The following is an 18,622-nucleotide window of genomic DNA, read 5'->3' as shown; positions in this document are numbered from 1 at the left end:
TGAGTGTGCGCAAGTGCAGAATACGTTTTCGCGTGCGCATTTTATGTATAATGGACGTATAAGCTAAAATTATCTAATTATCTATTTCAGTTAATGTTGATGATTGCGTTGTTCCTTAATTTTCGAATTGCATCCGGCTTATTATTTTTTGCAGACTGTAAGAGCAATTTTATAAAAGTAAGCTTAAACTTTCGATTATATCAAATAGAATTTCCGATATATATTTGTTAATATGTAAAGGATCTAAAGCGAAAGTGTGTTTTGAAATCCGAAATCTGTTTATCAATTTCACGCTGCTCGGCGGCGGGCGCGTAATGAATTGGAAGTTGATTTGTCAGCACTATCCTAATCTTCAGCGCAGATGTTTTTATTTTATTTGGCTTATAATTCCTTACCAAATGTAGTATTTCATCTCGATATGCTCCGTCTTTGATATGATTTAAAACAAGTTCCTCGTCATTATAATTCGCTTCCGATAGCGAAGAAAAGTGACAGAGGTTATTGAAAACAAAAAAATTTCGATTGACAAATTAGTCCGTGTTCTTGACACAGCAATTATAGGACTTGAACGGCGGAACTTTGTAACTGAACAAGAAATTATGTCTGTTTAATAGAATTAAAGAGAAAGTATTATCACATGAAACGAAGCAAAACTTAAACAACTTACATTGAAAGAAATGTTTAATAAAGTAAACAAATAAATATTAAGCTTTTTCTTTTTGCAAATTTTGATACCCTTTAGATCATAATTGTTCTTTATTTCATAAATTACGGTTTCATATTTTTAATTTTAGAATTTCTGCATGCCATCTTACGAGATTTAAACTGATGATCTATAATCCGGAAAAATCGATAATCCGGAATCGCCGAAGTCCCGACGAGTCCGGATTAACGACTTTTGACTGTATACATAATTACTAATAATTCAGTTTTCTTTTGGCATTAATTTTATTAAAAATGAATATGCTCATTGTCAGGAGTAAAATTAAACTGCACTTCGTCTCCAAATGCATCAGAATTCATTTTCATGAACTCAAAAGAAAGCTGAACTTCATTATTTAATCAAAAAATTTTACAGCAGCAGTTAAAGGATAAATAATATAACTGCATCTGACATATACAAAGGAAAAGTTCAATGTTTAACCCTTTTGCTGTCCTCTCCTGTCCGCGAAAATTTCCCCCCAGCGGCCGTCTGTTTTTCGTAGCGTAATGTTGTTTTTTCTGTACATCATAACTTTCCATACATGATTTTTGTAGTGGATGAATAGTAAGTAAAATTATAAGGAAATAAAACATAATGGAAGAATAATAATATCTCTGCTTATTTCTAACAGCAGGATAATTTCATAACATCTGATCCAGGTGGTCCAGTCCTCCCATTTTGTTGTTGTAATCTTTTACAATTATCGATTTTTTTACAGTTCTTTTCCCTGTTCCAACATCAATCATTGAGTTATTATGGACTGTACTCATCAAACGTATATTCTTCTTGTCTTTCCAATTCACAACCTCATTTTTTCTCTTTTCCTGCTGAGTAGACGTTGAAGCCATCTCTCACTGTCTTGCATCTTATGTAAAATTGTGCGAATATTCATAGAACCGGTGCAAATTCAATTAGAAATAGCATGCCATAGAAGAACGCTTGAGGCGCATTACGGCCGCCCTGCGAAAGTTTCACTTGAACATGCTAGATGCGTTACGGACGACGAAGAGGTTAAACATTTCAATTGCAATTCAAACACTTCAGATAAAGTGTTTGTATTGCAATGCTTAAATGTACAACAAACAACAATTTATTTAGAATTAGATATTATGATGAGCTTATGAAGAAAAATGCAATCAAATACATACCTTAGACTGTTCACTACAATCAGGAGAGCAAAAATTAAAAAATATTAAGTTATTTAACTTTATAGTCATTAATGTTTGAGAATTTTATATGCTTCTGTAATACAAAACATACGACTTTTTGGTAAACTAATAAATCATGAAAACATACATACTATGTTATTAAAACAAAGTCCGAAAGAATGCATTCATCAAAAAGAAATGTTAAGGAGCTAAATGGCAAAGTAGCAAATAAAGAACAAAAGGAACTGATATACATGAGTAAATTAGCAGTACTTTTATTCTGAAAGTTAAAAACTATTTAATTTTTGAAACCAGTCTTCCAGATTTACTCATGTTATATCAATTTTTGCTGCTTTTATCTATTACTTTAATCCTTTCAGCCCTGCTGATTGCATTTGCCATCTTCATAGATGTCTATTTTATGGGTAATAGAGATTGCTTTACTACTCAAAACCACAGGTCTCATCTGGCAGCTTGTCTGCACGTGTTTTTATACTTTTCTTTATACTATTTGAATAATAGTATAAAGAAATACTATTTGAATAGTTTTTATACTTATATATAAATATAAGTATAAAAACTTGTATTTATATATAAGTAAAAATTATATTCTTATTATAAGAATAGTTTTTATACTATTTGAATAATTGATTTTGATTATTGTTTGTGGAACAATATGGTAGCAGGAACCACTTAAGAAGGAATTTATGTTGAAAGAGAGTTCTAATGCCTATAAACAGTGCTTTGGATACTTTTCTTTTTTTCAGCACATCTAAAAAAAATCTATGGCTGAAAGGGTTAATATTTAAGAACATTCTTATTTTATACACTTCTTTGTCAGAAAGGAAGCAAACAACATATATGTCTTTCCCTTTTTTAAAATTAAATCAGATGAAACATATAGTCTTAAATAATTCAAATTAAATATTTTAATCACTCTTTTCTATTCTTCTTACTATAAATACGGTTCAAATTTATTTACCTTGACAAAATACCAAAATTAGTGTTTTTAGTGATGGTTAGCTGGCTACTTAATTCCAGCAGAGTATTTATAAATTGTACAGATTGGAAATGGATGGAATATTAGAAATGGTTAAATTTTATGAAATATTGGAAATTGTATTGGGATTGGTTGGACTGGATTATTTAATGATGGCAAAGTACACGAGGGCTATCTGTCTAAAGGGAGGGATGCCTTCGTGGAGTACTGTCTAAGGAAAACTGGCTTGTATACACATTACACATGGGGAAAACCACAAAAACGCCCATGCAGCCAGCCCGTTCGTGGGATCTGAACCTCAGACCGAACTACCAGTGTTCAGTGTCTTTACTGCTAGGCTGCTGGTGGGCCTGAAATTGTATTGGGAATGGTTGTATTGAATATGTTGGTATGGTTTGGAGACTGTGCGTATTGGAAAATTTCTTATTTCTGCAAAAAACTACAAAAAGTTGGAAAGAAAAATGAAAAACCGACTCTTAAAGAAAATTCCATAAAATTCATGTACCTAGAATTCACTAAACAGAACTCAGGATAAAACTATGTTAAATAATTTTATCTCCTTGCTTGAAAGTATTACTTAAACATTTTTCTGCAAGCTACGATTATTCTTCTAGTATCTTAATACAATCAAATGTCAAGATAATTTTATTGCATTTATTAATTGAAACAAAATTTGATTAAAATGAATCAGCAATTTGAAAAAATATAAAATTTACATGGGAAAAAAGTTAAAATTAAAATACAGTAGGACACAACCATTTAGCTGAAAATTTTCTCTTACTTACTGGACTAATTTTATTCACAAATTCAATTCTTTCAATACGAACAGAACCATCTATGTAAATTGAAGAGACTCGCGTATAAGATATTCTATGTTGAAACTCCCAACAATGCTGACCATTAACAGCAATCTATAAGAAAACAATGAAAGAATAAATTTCACTATATAATAAGGACTTAATATATTCTTATATTCATATTAAAAGTACAGTCACATCTCCACAACTGATCTATAGGACACGATCAAAAAATGTTGAGATAGCTGTAAAGTATGAGAACAATCCGATCTTCCTTAAGTTATTCAAAATGCAGATTAAAGTTAATGAATTACATAATGCATTGGTTCTTTCAAGTCTCATTTCTTCTTTATACTCTTAAATCTTTATAAAGAAAATTAAAGTCAATAGTTTAGCATAATATTGGTCTACAAATTCAGTTTGATTTGTTACTATAGATTTTACATGTTGATATTATATTTTGCACCTTCTATAATGACATTAGACGTATAGATAAAAAGAGTTCACATCTGCACCTAAAATTTTTTTGAAAAATTATTCTCCTTTAGCACTATATGATAATGTATTAATCTCTTATTATTAAATAATGAAGAATCTGGGTGTGTATATGTTTCTTGCAAAAATTGTGAGAAAATAGTGGCACCTTATTTTGAACATGCATAGTACCCATACATATGTACACCTCGAAGCCCAAATAGTGAAATGTACCATTTAAGTTAAAAAAAAAAAAAATTAAAGTTACCTGTGTTACCAAACAGGAGAATATGTACAGAATTTGAGGCATATATTAAACCAGAAGACTGCATTAAAATTTGATGTTGCTATATGACGATCATCTGAAAATAAGTTCTCATGGGCCATAAAAAATACAAAACAGAATTATCTGGAAAGATTTATTACAAAAGATGCAGCAATATTTCAGCTACTTCTCAAGATAAGAACCATCCGTATTGCAACACTTGTCATGTCATGGGATAAATTTTTGTAGTTCAGTGCCCTAGAAGTCTACCGTCTGAGAATGGAGACAGCGTGTCACATATGTGCCTGCACATCTTCGTCTGTGGAAAAGCAATTCTTGGACAGGAATTTCTTCAGGTGCAAAAACAGGTGGAAGTTGCTAGTAGCAAGATCGAGACTATATGGTAGATGGTCAAACATTTTTCAGCCAAACTTCAGCAGCTAATTTTTGTGCAGAATTTGCGGTAGGCAGGCGAGCGTTGCTGTGAAGCAACACAGCAGCAGAACTGATCATTCCACACCTCTTGTTCTGAATGGCTCATCGCAAGTTCTCTGTTGGAGCACAGTAACATTTAGCATTCAACATAGCACCCCTCAATAAGAAGTCTATGAGTAGAATGCTTTTTCTGTCCAGAAGACTGTACACATTAATTTCCATGCAGATACATTCTGCTTGAATTTGGTCTGTGATGCCAATGACTGTTGCTTAGTTCCTGCAGTGAAGTGAGCAACCCCACATCTCATTACCCGTAATGATCCCACTGAGTTCCTTGTTGCCTTCCTCATGGTATAGCCGGAGAAAAGTTAATGTTACTCCCATGCATTTTGTTTGTTGTTTGTGGTGTAAGGTCCTTTGGCAGCCACTAGGTGTACAATTTCTGGAACAACAGGTGTTTTATGACAATTTCGTGCACCACAGTTTGTGATATCCGTGGGAAATGGTTACTGAAATCCGTAACAATAAAGCAATGATTCTGCAGAATGTACTGCTGCACCTGCTCCAAAAGGCCATCATCGATGAGGGATGGCCAGCTGCAGCGATGTTCATTATGGACATTTTGCCTACCTTCGGAAAAATTCCGACACTAACAATGAACCATTCTGCTTGCTCATCAGATCCTGTCCATATACTTAACACAACTGACAGTGGATTTTGATTTGTGCTACTTACTGTGTGTTCAAAAGCTTTATCACAGACCTCACCTCACATTTGGCAGACAAAGAACTAAGAGCCAACATCTTTGCACACTATAACAATGCTAATGTAAGCAATTGAGAAATTATGGCTGCTACATACAATAGCCATGCCAACAAACTATCCAGCTTGTGCCTTCGTGTTTTGGCACTTTTGCAGTGCCATCTTTTGGCAATATGGGAAATGTATGTTGCGGAAGACCCTTGTGTATCATCTATGGCATATGGTTACTGTAATTAGGTTTTACATAGAACACAAAGAGATAGACTTTATATGTAAGTTAATGTACTAGCAATTGCAATTTTACAAATAAAATGTAGGAATTTATTTAAATGTTAAAAACATATTTAAAGAATAAACACAAATGAAAATATTATATCTTTATGAAATTGCAAGCTGAGCTTATTTCATAAGAATTCAAGTGGTAAGTTTTAGTAACTAATTTGAATTTTGTCTTACATAATTAATTTTCATACAGAAAGTCAATATTTTAAAAGCAAGATATATTTAGCTCAGTTACGAGTTAAAAAATATTAATAAAAACACTCAAACCAAGAACACACAAGAACAAGAAAAAGAATCTGATGCGAATACCACAAGAATTCCTTGTATGGCCTATTAAATAACATATATATTTTGCTGCACTTCATTTAAGCTTATTTTCTCAAATTTCATTAAAGATATATTTCTTATTTAATCAGTTCAGTTTTCCCCTTATGGCAAGGCATAAAACATACATAAAAACTCAAAACAACATTATCAAAAACTGTAAAATACAGAAAAACCTAAATACCAAAAAACAGGATTTTTTTTTTTTTTTTAAAATTAAAATTTCTAGACTAAAATAAGCAATATGGGCAATGAACAGAAAGACAAAATTTTTGGTGCACAAAAATTTAAGGTCAACTTTTGGTTCCACTGGACAAAAAGACATTGAAGTTGGTGTGTCAACTGACTTAATTCTTTATACCAGGGGTTCTCAACCGGTGGTATTTTTAATTATTAAAATCAAAAATTAAAACCACAACATACTGGTGATGTTTTTTTTTTTTTTTTTTTTTTGATACTCTTATGCCGGGCTGTCGCTGTAGAGCACGCGACGTTGCCAGCTCTATGACTAAGTATCCAATAGGGCACAAGACGTAAATTTATGTGATCTGAGCTTTGTTCAAGAGTGGTGGTGGTAATAGTACTTTGTAGTAGTGATACTAAAGGTTTTCAATTTTTGTTTAGATGGTATGCGCGTTAATCAAAAGGTTGAGATTCGCTGTTCTATACAATTAAGAGTTTCAAATGTAAACAAATAACCACTAGTTTTAAATTGTTGATAATTCTACAACTATTGCATGCAGATTAACTAAATGCATAAAAATCTTAACCAGAATATAAGAACATTATAATTCAATCACTTTTAAAGCAAAAAATTGACATTATATAAGGATAAAAAAACACAGCTCACCAAGCCCGGTAAGACAGTAGATATATATAAATACATTTGGTTCAGCCAGTTGTAAAGAAAAAAGAGAATTGCTCAACTAGTTGCTATAACAGTTCCATATACAAAATATCAACATTCTATGGGTAATCATTTTTCAGTTATATGAGATACATGCATATATATGGGGGGGGGAAACTTTTTGAATCCATTTTAATTTTATTTTACAACCTATTTTAGAAAAAAAAAAAAAAAAAAAAGTCCTTTATTATTGCGTACAGATATGCAAAAATATGATTCAAATGGATTTGAGAGTGGTCAAAATCGATATTTTCATTGAAATATTATACCCAAAATTTTTCATGATTAGTTTATTTTTCATGACAATTCATACAAGGAGGTAAAAAGTGTGATGCTTAAAAATGCAGAAATAAAGATATGGAAATAAAATCTCATAAATGTATTTTATGTTCTCTTTGAATACTAATTTATTCCACTGGATGGCAGAGATAAAGTATGGTTTTAATCATCAATAAATTAAATTAGCTACTAAACATTTTTCTCACATGTTTTTATTTCTTCCTTTCTTACAGTGATAATCCTATTTTCATATTTAGAAATTATACTTTGATAATTTCTGGAATTGCTAGATTTTTAGCATGTTAATTTTTAATTAATATGCAAAACAGCCAACTCATCCATGCATGCACCACATGTTTTTCAGTACACACAGATTTACACAACATTTATCCCTTATTTTTCAGGCTATAAAAATGTAAATATCAGCCATACTGACTTCCTCCTCCTTATAAAATGCTTTTTCTTATTATCACTTATAAAAAGAAAGTAGCTATGAGATGTAAAAACAGCCAAACAAACATATTTTTGCAGATTCACAGTCATCAATTAATTGACGATCTTTTAAAGGGGTGTAGAAAATCAAATAGTACACCCAAATATTTTATTAAAATGGGTACGAATATTTTGAAACTGAAAATCTTTATCTTATGATACATTTTAAATTATTAACCCTTTCCTCTGATAAAACTATATCTTTGTATTCAGAAAATATACTATTAATAAAAAAATTAATAATTATTAAATATAAGTAAACATATTTTTAGTAACCAAAAACCAGGTTATTATTATTATTATTGCTGCATTCAAACCAAAAAAATGACTGCAAATATAATATACTTATGGTGATTAATTATGAAAGTGACAGATATTTCTTGGAACATAAATAAACTGTGGTTTTACTTCTCCAGGATGGCAACTTCTACGGAAAATCAAAATCATAAGAGTTCAGCTTATATGCAGATATCTATATCAGTGAAGGAAAACTAATTTTAACTAATACTTATGTTTAATTTTATTTAAAACTAATTATTTTTTTATTTAATTTACTAATCAGCATTGAAATCAGTTTCAAATAATAATCTTCAGATAATACTGTAAGTAATATAAAGGCTTCTTTTAATTACATTATAATTTATTTTTGTTTCATTTTGTTAAATATTTTGTATAATACAGTCAAAAGTCATTAATCCGGATTCGTCGGGACTTCAGCGATTCCAGATTATCGATTTTTCCGGATTATAGATCATCAGTTTAAATCTGATAAGATGGCATACAGAAATTACAAAGTTAAAAATATGACACTTTAATTTATGAAATAAAGAACAATTATGATCTAAAGGGTATCAAAATTTACAAAAAGAAAAAGCTTAGTATTTATTTGTTTACTTTATTAAACATTTCTTTCAACGCGCGCATGCGTACCTTATGCATAGCCGAAATTAGAAAATTGCAACCAGAAAACTATTTGATTTGTATTCGTGATATTTATAATGACGAGGAATTTGATTTAAATCATATCATACTTCGGCGATTCTGGATTATAGATCATCAGTTTAAATATGGTAAGATGGCATGCAGAAATTATAAAATTAAAAATATGAAACCGTAATTTATGAAATAAAGAACAATTATGATCTAAAGGGTATCCAAATTTACAAAAAAAAAAAAAAAAAAAAAGCTTAATATTTATTTGTTTACTTTATTAAACATTTCTTTCAATGTAAGTTGTTTAAGTTGCTTCGTTTTTTATGTGATAATACATTCTCTTTAATTTTATAAACAGACATAATTTCTTGTTCAGTTACAAAGTTCCGCTGTTCAAGTCCTATAATTGCTGTGTCGAGAATATCGATTAATTTGTCAATCGAAATTTTTTCGTTTTCAATAACCTCTGTCACTTTCTTCACTATCGGAAGCGAATTATAATGACGAGGAACTTGTTTTAAATCATATCAAAGACGGAGTACATCGAGATGAAATACTACATTTAGTAAGGAATTATAAGCCAAATAAAATAAAAATATCTGCCCTGAAGATAAGGATAGTGCTGACAGATCAACTTCCAATTCATTGCTCGCTGCGGCGAATCACAACTCTAGTTAACAGAAGATGTTTCTAACACCTCGGGAAAGATTAATCTTCAGCATGTAGTTTATTTTCCAACCTAGTTTCAGGCTGAATTAGTTGTAAAATTAATTACTTGAAATTATTTGTTAACAAAGATGGTCGCTAAATCACGCTAATAATATTTCTAACTGTTGTAATTTATAATGCAACGAGTTCATGTGATTTATAATGTAATTCATTTATAATTTTTTCAGCAGTATTGAAATTAATAGCAGATACTCATAATGATATACATTTAGATTACAATGATTTAGATTGCTATTGCCTTCTTCACTCATGCTTTTATGCTACATTCCTAATATTTCATAATGGCATACAGGTAAGTTTAACTCATTTACCAAACATGTAAATATCTAATTCAGTCCACTTTTGTTCTTACGTGTGCTGTATCTTCTATTTTCTTTAATATATTGTTTAGTCTAATTTCATAAGGTCTTGTGGAAAAGTCACTAAACATTGATAGTTCGACTCGAGTTTCTAGTCCCAGTGATCCCCCAGCTCTTTCTTATTTTGTACTTATTTACTGTATAAAAATGTAGCATAAAAATTTCAGTTCATGAAGTAAAAATACCTTTTTAATTTATTCTTTAAAAATATTGCAAAAATTTTTACCTTTACCTTAGCATATCTTTTTGCAAATCCCTCTAATAAGAAAAAATAAGGAAAGAAATTAACTCAGTTTCGGTGATTGATACCTCGGTGCAAATCATACGTAACATTTTCCAAAAGCATAGAATTTATATGGATATCAATAAATTAAGGATTATTTCTCCATCCAATTTTCTTAATATGTTTATTCCAGAATTTTCTTTTCACACTGTAGTGCTTAACTTTATGAGTTTTCTATAATCATTCTATTTCTCTAGCTATGGCAACTTTGCATACCTTCTGACAAGTAGTTATATTTTTAACCACTGTATTTTAATTCCTGTTGGCTATCAGTACATTATTCACTTGTTTCACAAGTGCAACTTTTATTTTATACGCAAATCTATGTAAAATAGCATTAAAACTTCACTTATGCGGAGCTCCTCATCGATTAATTGTTTTAGATTGAATGAAATTAAGCTTAATGTTACTGTTAATTAGCTTGCTATTAATTTAATTGTATGTTTCTAACTAATTATATGTTCAGATATTTCCAAGTATATTACACAAACTTTTGCATCCTAATTTTTAGTTTTTGGTTAAAAAAATAAGCTTTTATTGAGAGGCCTGATTGATTATATTAATTTGCAGTACTGTTTATCTAATTCTTTTCTTCTAGATAAATTTTAGAAACACTTCTTAGCATAATCATTTAAATTTATTTACAATTTATACGTCAGTTATCAAAACACATAGTAATGTTGTTATAATAGATTTCATGCTAAGCTTTTTTTTTAAATTAAACTATTAATTTCTGCAAACATTTATATGATAGCTTTAATTAACGAAAAATATTTCTAGCACACTTTAACACACTTTGATATGGAATAATTTTTTGCACTCTATTAAATTTTCCAGTCTAGTTCAGACATCTTGACTATTATTGATGTAATTTATTAAAAATATAATTTGTATCCTTTATTATAATTATTTAATGTATGATATTATTATAATAAATGAAAGATGTTTGTGATGCTAATATGTATGTTTACCAATACCTTTATTTTCTTTGTTAGCTCTCGCATTTATTACTGTTATTAAAGTAATTAGCCTGCTTGTTAGATATTTTTTACTTGTTCTTGTGATATGTAATTCTATTTATTTATTTTTATTTTTCTCTTGGCTATGAAAAGTTAAATTGTAACTCTGTAGGCAGCAGGGGGGAAGAAATTTTGATTGGCGCAGTTGGACTATAGCTCGACCCGGGGGGATTTTCATTAGCGCATTTGGAGTACACCCAATTTTAGCTTAGCTTATACAGTCTGTTATACATTAAACGCACATGCGTAAACGTTTTATGCGCACACGCATATTCGCAGCCGTAAAGGTCTTATGCGCACACGTAGTTGACGCATGCGCAGAAAGTTTGTAGCTTTGAGGTCCGGATTATAGATCATTCCGGATTATGGGTGTCCGAATTAACGACTTTTGACTGTAATAAATTCGATACCATCATATTTTATTATTATCTTATTTCTGACTGTAGTATTTTTAATGTCATTCTCACTAAATTAATTTTGAAGACTGATGAAAGAGCTAAAAGCTATTTAAAATATTAAATATGTTTAAATTTTTTGGGGAGGAGGGAGAGGAGGAGAGAGAGTTTAAAACATCTCTTCAGACTAATATTAGCAAGAAAACGTACGGGATTGACTCAATAAACTATTAAGAAAAGACATCAGTAAAAGATAATTTACTGATGAAACTAAGCAGTTCTTTTTATAATGATTAACCTTCCAGCACACGCGCGTGTCAATTTTACATGAGCACGCACGCGTCGTATTTTTTAAGACATCTGTTATTTCACCGCTTTTTGGCATGAAAAACGACAGAAATGAGTGAATATTGATAATAAATTTGTTAAAAAGTAAAATAATCTTATTTTTACAAAATACTAATGATATCACATTTAAATATAAGTAAATTATTTTTAAGTTCTTATGTTAGTGAGATGGAAATGCAATGATGTATTTCATTATAGAAAATTTTAAATTTATTATTCAATAATTATATTTTAAAATTGAAACTAATTTTAATATTAAGACAAGTATAGAAAATAAAAATGGAAAACACCTTGTAGGAAAAAAAGTCAGTTTAGCATTACTTACTTCTGCAAGGAAATTAACTTCTTACTGGTTACAAAAATGCACTTTAATGTTTTTATTTATTTCTAAAAAATAGAAATAAAAGAAAATAGGGAATGGAAATCACTACTGTCCTCCCATCCAAAGGTTTCCTTGTCTTCTTTTTCTTCATCAGATAAGTCTTGAAGAATCCGAGCAAAATCAGCTGGTTGCACATATTTTGTTGCCATGAAAACCGATATAAAATTTACACAGCCAAATGTATTCAAATTAAAATAATACACGGCAATTAATAACACAAAATGCAAAATATTTGAGAAAAAATATTTTTTAATTTTAAAACATGACCAGGTGCGTGTCGTAACTTTTATGAAAAAGCTGCCACATAACTCAAAAGCCCAGTTGAAAAAAAGAAAAAAAGTCAAATGACTTCCTGTTGGCACATTCCATGTTGTGGGGTAGAAAGGAGGTATAGAAATGACCTTCAGATGTCTCAGCTTCGATATGCGAAAAATGTGCATTAAAAACTGAATTTGTTGTAAATTTTGCGCATGCACGCGTGTTGGAAGGTTAAAGAGAAAAAATAATTATTATTATATTATTTTGAGTGTTAAAAATAATTATTAATGCAACCTCCTTAGTAGAAGATGCTAAATTCCAGCAATCATGAACTTAACAATTCTTCAGAAACCTTGCATACAACAGTTCTTCAGTTTGAACAAGCAATGTTGCATTTTCACATGCATTCTTTTTGTTAGATTCCAGGTTCTGATGTTTTTGTAGACAAATTATGGTATACTTATCTCAAACTTGATTTTAAAAATTTGCTCGAACAATTTGCCTACATTACATGAAAGTAAAACTTCATATTGAATACAGTATTTTTTTCACAAAATTACAAAAAAGAACAATTGCTTTAGTTGTTCAATTCAATCTGTTTAATTGCTGAATCAATTCAACCTGTTTAATGCTTCCAAAATTTCCATCACAACAAACGGAACAAATAACTTCCTTCTAAATAAGTTTTTGATTGTTTGGGACAAATAGCTGTTTAAACATAAAATATTATATAACTTGTACGTATATAAGTAATAATGTTTTGCAATTATACATTAACATTCCTTTTCTTAAGAAATCACCACGTTACAGTAATACATAAGTACTGAACATTTTTCAAAGTTCTCCTCTGTCATTGTTAAAGCTGAGTCAGATGTAATGAAATTTAACTATGGTACTTATATTTGCTACATTGAATGCCAATAGGGAAGAAGCTAATATGAATTCTTTTTACTTGCGTTTTGAACTGTATAATCAATGTTGTATCATTTTTATTATGTTAAAAAGAGAATACATAGAATGTTTTGAAAAAACTTTAAATAAGTATAAACATTATTTTTGTGAAATTAAAAAAGCATTTGGACCTCTTCATGAATAGGCAAATATGTTACAAATAATAGTCCAATCTATGGGCTATTTCCAGAAGAAAGGATCTAAAATAATTTTCGGCACATAACAACACAATTATGTCAGTATTTATGACTATTGGAAATAGGAGTATTTATGACTTATATTCTGATTATAAATAAAGTTTTAAATTTATGAAGTATTTTATACAATAAAAATAACATACTCGATAACACACTGGATCAACCATAATCATCACAGTAAATTCTCTTCCAGATACAAATGGAAATATCCCATGTCGTTCTTCATTCCCCCATGTATTCATTTCATATGAATTTCTGACAACTAACCGCCCATGCATCCTAACACTGATATGTAATGGTCGATCAGACCTGGGATCCAGCCCAGTTAGAAAATTGATCTCAAATCTGTAAGAAAATACAGTAATATTCTGTTATATAAACACTAAATTTAAATTATATAAAAACACTAAGTGGCAAAATAAGTATCTTTTAAACTCTGGATAAATATTTCACTTTTAAGAAAATTCACATACAACTTTTCATTAATTTAATTAGTATATCATAAATGGTATTACTTAAAATATAAAAATTATGGTCACAATATATGTATGTCTATTATACATTAAATTTATAACAGCTTTTACATCCGGATATATTAATAGCATTAATAAAAATAGGCTATACATAAAAACAATATATGTGTTTTATAAAACAGTTTTCTAACTTCCATCAAAGTACATTTCATTATCCTACTATTTTTTTACAGAATAAGTGAAACTGCCATTTCTCCACCCCTTTTTTTTTCTATTTGATGCCGAATATAGTAACCAAAATCTGCTGTTCTTTTTGAAATTAAATTTTTGTTGCTAATATTGCAATAAAATATCACAAGAAAATATAATAATAAATTGCAACAAAATTTGAACTAATAATAAAAACTCAAACAGTAATAAATTATTTAAAATGCTTTAGTGACAACAAATAAATAAAAAGACAGAAACATTTGTTTTTCATGAAACAAAAAAATATAATTCAAATTATTAAACTAAATTTTAAATTCTAAACCAATATGTTAACATTTAACCCTTTAACCCGAATTTTCTCGTTCTTTTATGCAGGCCTCTTGATGGTTATCACGGAATATTGTTAGTTTAAATGTACTCTCCAAAATGGATTGTCCCGAGTTTTAGCGAAAAGATATGCCGAGAATGACTAGCCTGGATTTTTGTATGTCTTCCAACCTCCAATGCCTAAGAGGACAAGGGTCCACGCAACCCCGATGACAATGGATAATGGCTGTCATTAGTGTGGGGAGAAATCTTCTTGATGTTTTGAGATAAAGGCCTTATGCTGACTCTAAAGGAACAAATTTATTACCAGTTACAAAGTGAATGTATATATAAAAGGAATTAAGAATTTCTGTTTTAGAGGAGTTATTGAATAAAATAAAGAAGTTTTTACAAAATAAATTTTTATTTATAACTCATAAAATTATTAATGAATTAAAATAAGAAAAATAATGTATTATATAATCCTCTTTAAAAAAATTTCTACAAATTTGCATTACGAATAATAAAAAGCAAGAGGCTCTCTTGATAAATTTATAAATCTTATCCTTTTGACAATGCGATTCGATCATTTGATTTCGTTATATAAGAATCTGTTATTCTTGTTATAAAACTGTATAGGAATTTTTCAAAGGAGCTCTTATTCCCATTAATCTGTACGACAAATTATTTTTCTCCTTTTGGTTCAGTCCTTTACTTCCAAGAATCCTCTTACCTCATAAAAGTATAAAGTTTTAAAAATTCGCCCAAAATCAGAAATGAATTAAAATCAAATGTTAATTTCACACAAATTTCATTTTAAAAGCTATTTTACGCTCTGCAAAATGATAAAAACTTAAAATTTTCGAGAAACTTAAAATTTTTAGTTTATTCTTTAAATGGAAATATGCACAAAAAATCTTTCCAACATTAAATTTTAAGACCTTTACATCTAATTTTATAAAGCTCGGTTTACCACGCCATATTTTCATCCGTAAATGGTGTGTGTACAAAATTTGAACTCGATAGCTTATCGAGAAATAGTCTAAAAATCGATGACGAGTTTCTGATTATAGCGACAAACACTGTGAGTGAAATGAATACACTTTTTGAAATAAACTTGCAGACTCTTAAATATTATATTTTTAAACATTTAGGAAAGCTTGGTAAATTGTTGATATCATATAACCATCATTTTTATAACATTCTTGGTATTATAAAGCATGTATGTGGCATTCATACGAGATTCCCGGCAGTTCTGTTCATTTGTCAAAGTGTCTGCTTTTGATACTATTGTGATGTTCATTCTATATGCTCCACTATCTGTGATACTCATTATCGATATTTAATTATGTTCTGTATATATACAGAAATAGTGATAAGATTGAGAGAGGTCAACAAAATTTTTGCAAATATTTAATTATTTGAGCTACATAACTACTTATACTAGCTCAGGAAATTTTGAGTCATTTTGTAAAAATAAGCTTTTCTTTAAAATTCCTTTTTTGCCTCCACCCCTTATGCTTAATGACCCTTATGCTTAATAAACGGAAGGTTATGAAAACCAAAAGCTGAGTATATAATTACAAATTGAACTAATAAATACTTTACAAATGCAATTCTTCACATTTCAGCAGAATTTTTTGAAAACACATTTATATAAATTGTTGTAGAAATCGACAAAGTTTTATGCCAATTTAAGGTTTTTTTCCTTCTTATTTTCGGTTGCTTATGAGCATATTAAAAAAGTTTTCCCGCTCAAAATGTAAACTATTTTAAAATATTCGTAATCGCACTTTTATTATTATTATTGATACTATTATAAGAATTGTCAGATTCTATTGTAAGAATTATAATTGTATTTAGTACAGAAAATTTAATGGATTTGAAATCTGTGCAAGAGGACTGAAACTATCATGGAGGTAATTTCTAAGAACTAGATCTCATCCACACTGAACGTAGAAAACTCTGGAAAACTTTCATAGAACAAGTGCGTTCGCCAGAATTTGAACCCAAGTTGAATTACCAGTGCTCGGTGGTTTTAGCGCTTGGCCACTGGGACACCCCACAGCTGGATTTAAAAATCGTGTTTAGAAAACTTTCATCTTGATTGTGACACTGAGGGTTAGGATTATTTGAATACAGCAAAACACATGAGGACTATCTGCTTTTAAGGAGAAAGATGCCTTCATATAAGACTTTCTAACGAACGGCTCATATTCATGTTACACATAGAAGAATATCATACAGCCATCACATTCGTTCATCTGAGTTTAAATCTAACTCGAACAACTAATATTTAGCGGTCTTATTGGCCACTGATATGGCTCTTGTATAATAGGGGAAATAACTATTACAGTCAAAAGTCGGTAATCCGGACTCGTCGGGACTTCGGCGATTCCGGATTATAGATCATCAGTTTAAATCTGGTAAGATGGCATGCAGAAATTATAAAATTAAAAATATGAAACCGTAATTTATGAAATAAAGAACAATTATGATCTAAAGGGTATCCAAATTTACAAAAAAAAAAAAAAAAAAAAAAAAAAAGCTTAATATTTGTTTGTTTACTTTATTAAACATTTCTTTCAATGTAAGTTGTTTAAGTTGCTTCGTTTTTTATGTGATAATACATTCTCTTTAATTTTATAAACAGACATAATTTCTTGTTCAGTTACAAAGTTCCGCTGTTCAAGTCCTATAATTGCTGTGTCGAGAATACCGACTAATTTGTCAATTGAAATTTTTTCATTTTCAATAACCTCTGTCACTTTCTTTGCTATCTGAAGCGAATTATAATGATGAGGCATTTGATTTAAATCATAGACGGAGTACATCGAGATGAAATACTACATTTAGTAAGGAATTATAAGCCAAATAAAATAAAAACATCTGCCCTGAAGATAAGGATAGTGTTGACAGATCAACTTCCAATTCATTGCGTGCCCCTGCGTTAAAGATAAACAAAGTTTAGATAAACAAACGTTAAAGTTTAGATAAACAAAGGCTATGCCTTTATCCATTTTTTGCAGCAATTTCACTTTTTGTTTAATGGACTTCGAAACATACTTTTGCTTTGTAGATCCTTTACATATTAGTAAATATATATCAGAAATTCTATTTGACATAATCAAAAGTTCAAGCTTACTTTTATAAAATTGCTCTTAACAGTCCGCAAAAAATAATAAGCTGAATCCAATTTGAAGATTAAGGAACAACGCAATCTGCAACATTAACTGAATTAGATAATTTTAGCTTAGCTTATACCGTCAGTTATACATTAAACGCGCATTCGTAAACGTATTTTGTGCACGCGCATACTCATATTCGCAGCCGTAAAGGTCTTACGTGCATGCGTCAAAGCGACGCATGCGCAGAAAGTTTGTAGCTTTGAGGTTTGGATTAAAGGTGTCCGAATTAACGACTTTTGACTGTACCAGACTGTATGGCATCTAAATTAAGAAATTTCAAAAAAATTCACTTCTGAGGTAATCTTCAACACAAGTTAAGTTTTTGTTAAATGCTAATGAGTAATATACTTATGAAAGAGTTCACGTAATTTGTGTCATTTTCAGATTGTTAAAATTAGTGTGGTTTTAATCAATAATTATTTAAACCTGCTACAAGAAAAAAAATAGATGAAAATTTTCCTTCAAAATATCAGGAATTATTGAAAAAAAAACTTCTGTAATTCATAAAAAAAAGGAAACGTATTTAACAAGATTTGACATGTGTGAAAAAATAATGAATTATGATCTACTTTAGTGGAGATCTTTGTAATTATATTTCTAGTTCCAAAATCAAAGTGAGAAATCTAGTCGCTGAAGCCACAGAACACTATCAATTCTTGTAGGCTTCTATTTTCAGCGATGATGAAATATATCAGCTGAATGGAATTTTTATAATTTTTCTCT

At 29.7% G+C, this 18,622-nt stretch overlaps 1 protein-coding gene across 5 annotated transcripts in view; it reads right to left on the bottom strand.

The window, feature by feature from the left end:
- Positions 1-18,622, bottom strand: part of LOC118194664 (galectin-4-like) — a 97,880-nt gene that overhangs the window by 17,220 nt on the left and 62,038 nt on the right. For 4 of the 5 annotated variants that reach the window (XM_085813166.1, XM_085813168.1, XM_035365832.2 and 1 more), the window contains 2 exons: positions 13,866-14,067; positions 3,637-3,762 (listed from right to left, as the gene is read on the bottom strand). In XM_085813166.1, coding sequence (XP_085669292.1) covers positions 3,637-3,762; positions 13,866-14,067 — 328 coding nt within the window. The remainder of the gene's footprint in view (positions 1-3,636; positions 3,763-13,865; positions 14,068-18,622) is intronic. The other variant, XM_085813167.1, reaches the window with a different exon arrangement.

Source organism: Stegodyphus dumicola, chromosome 3, assembly GCF_044657685.1.
Source record: "Stegodyphus dumicola isolate Sdum_Otavi_A_Nest chromosome 3, ASM4465768v1".
NCBI classification, from domain to species: Eukaryota; Metazoa; Arthropoda; class Arachnida; order Araneae; family Eresidae; genus Stegodyphus; species Stegodyphus dumicola.
The sequence above is the reverse complement of the archived record's forward strand: the minus strand, read 5'-3'. Positions and strand labels throughout refer to the sequence as shown.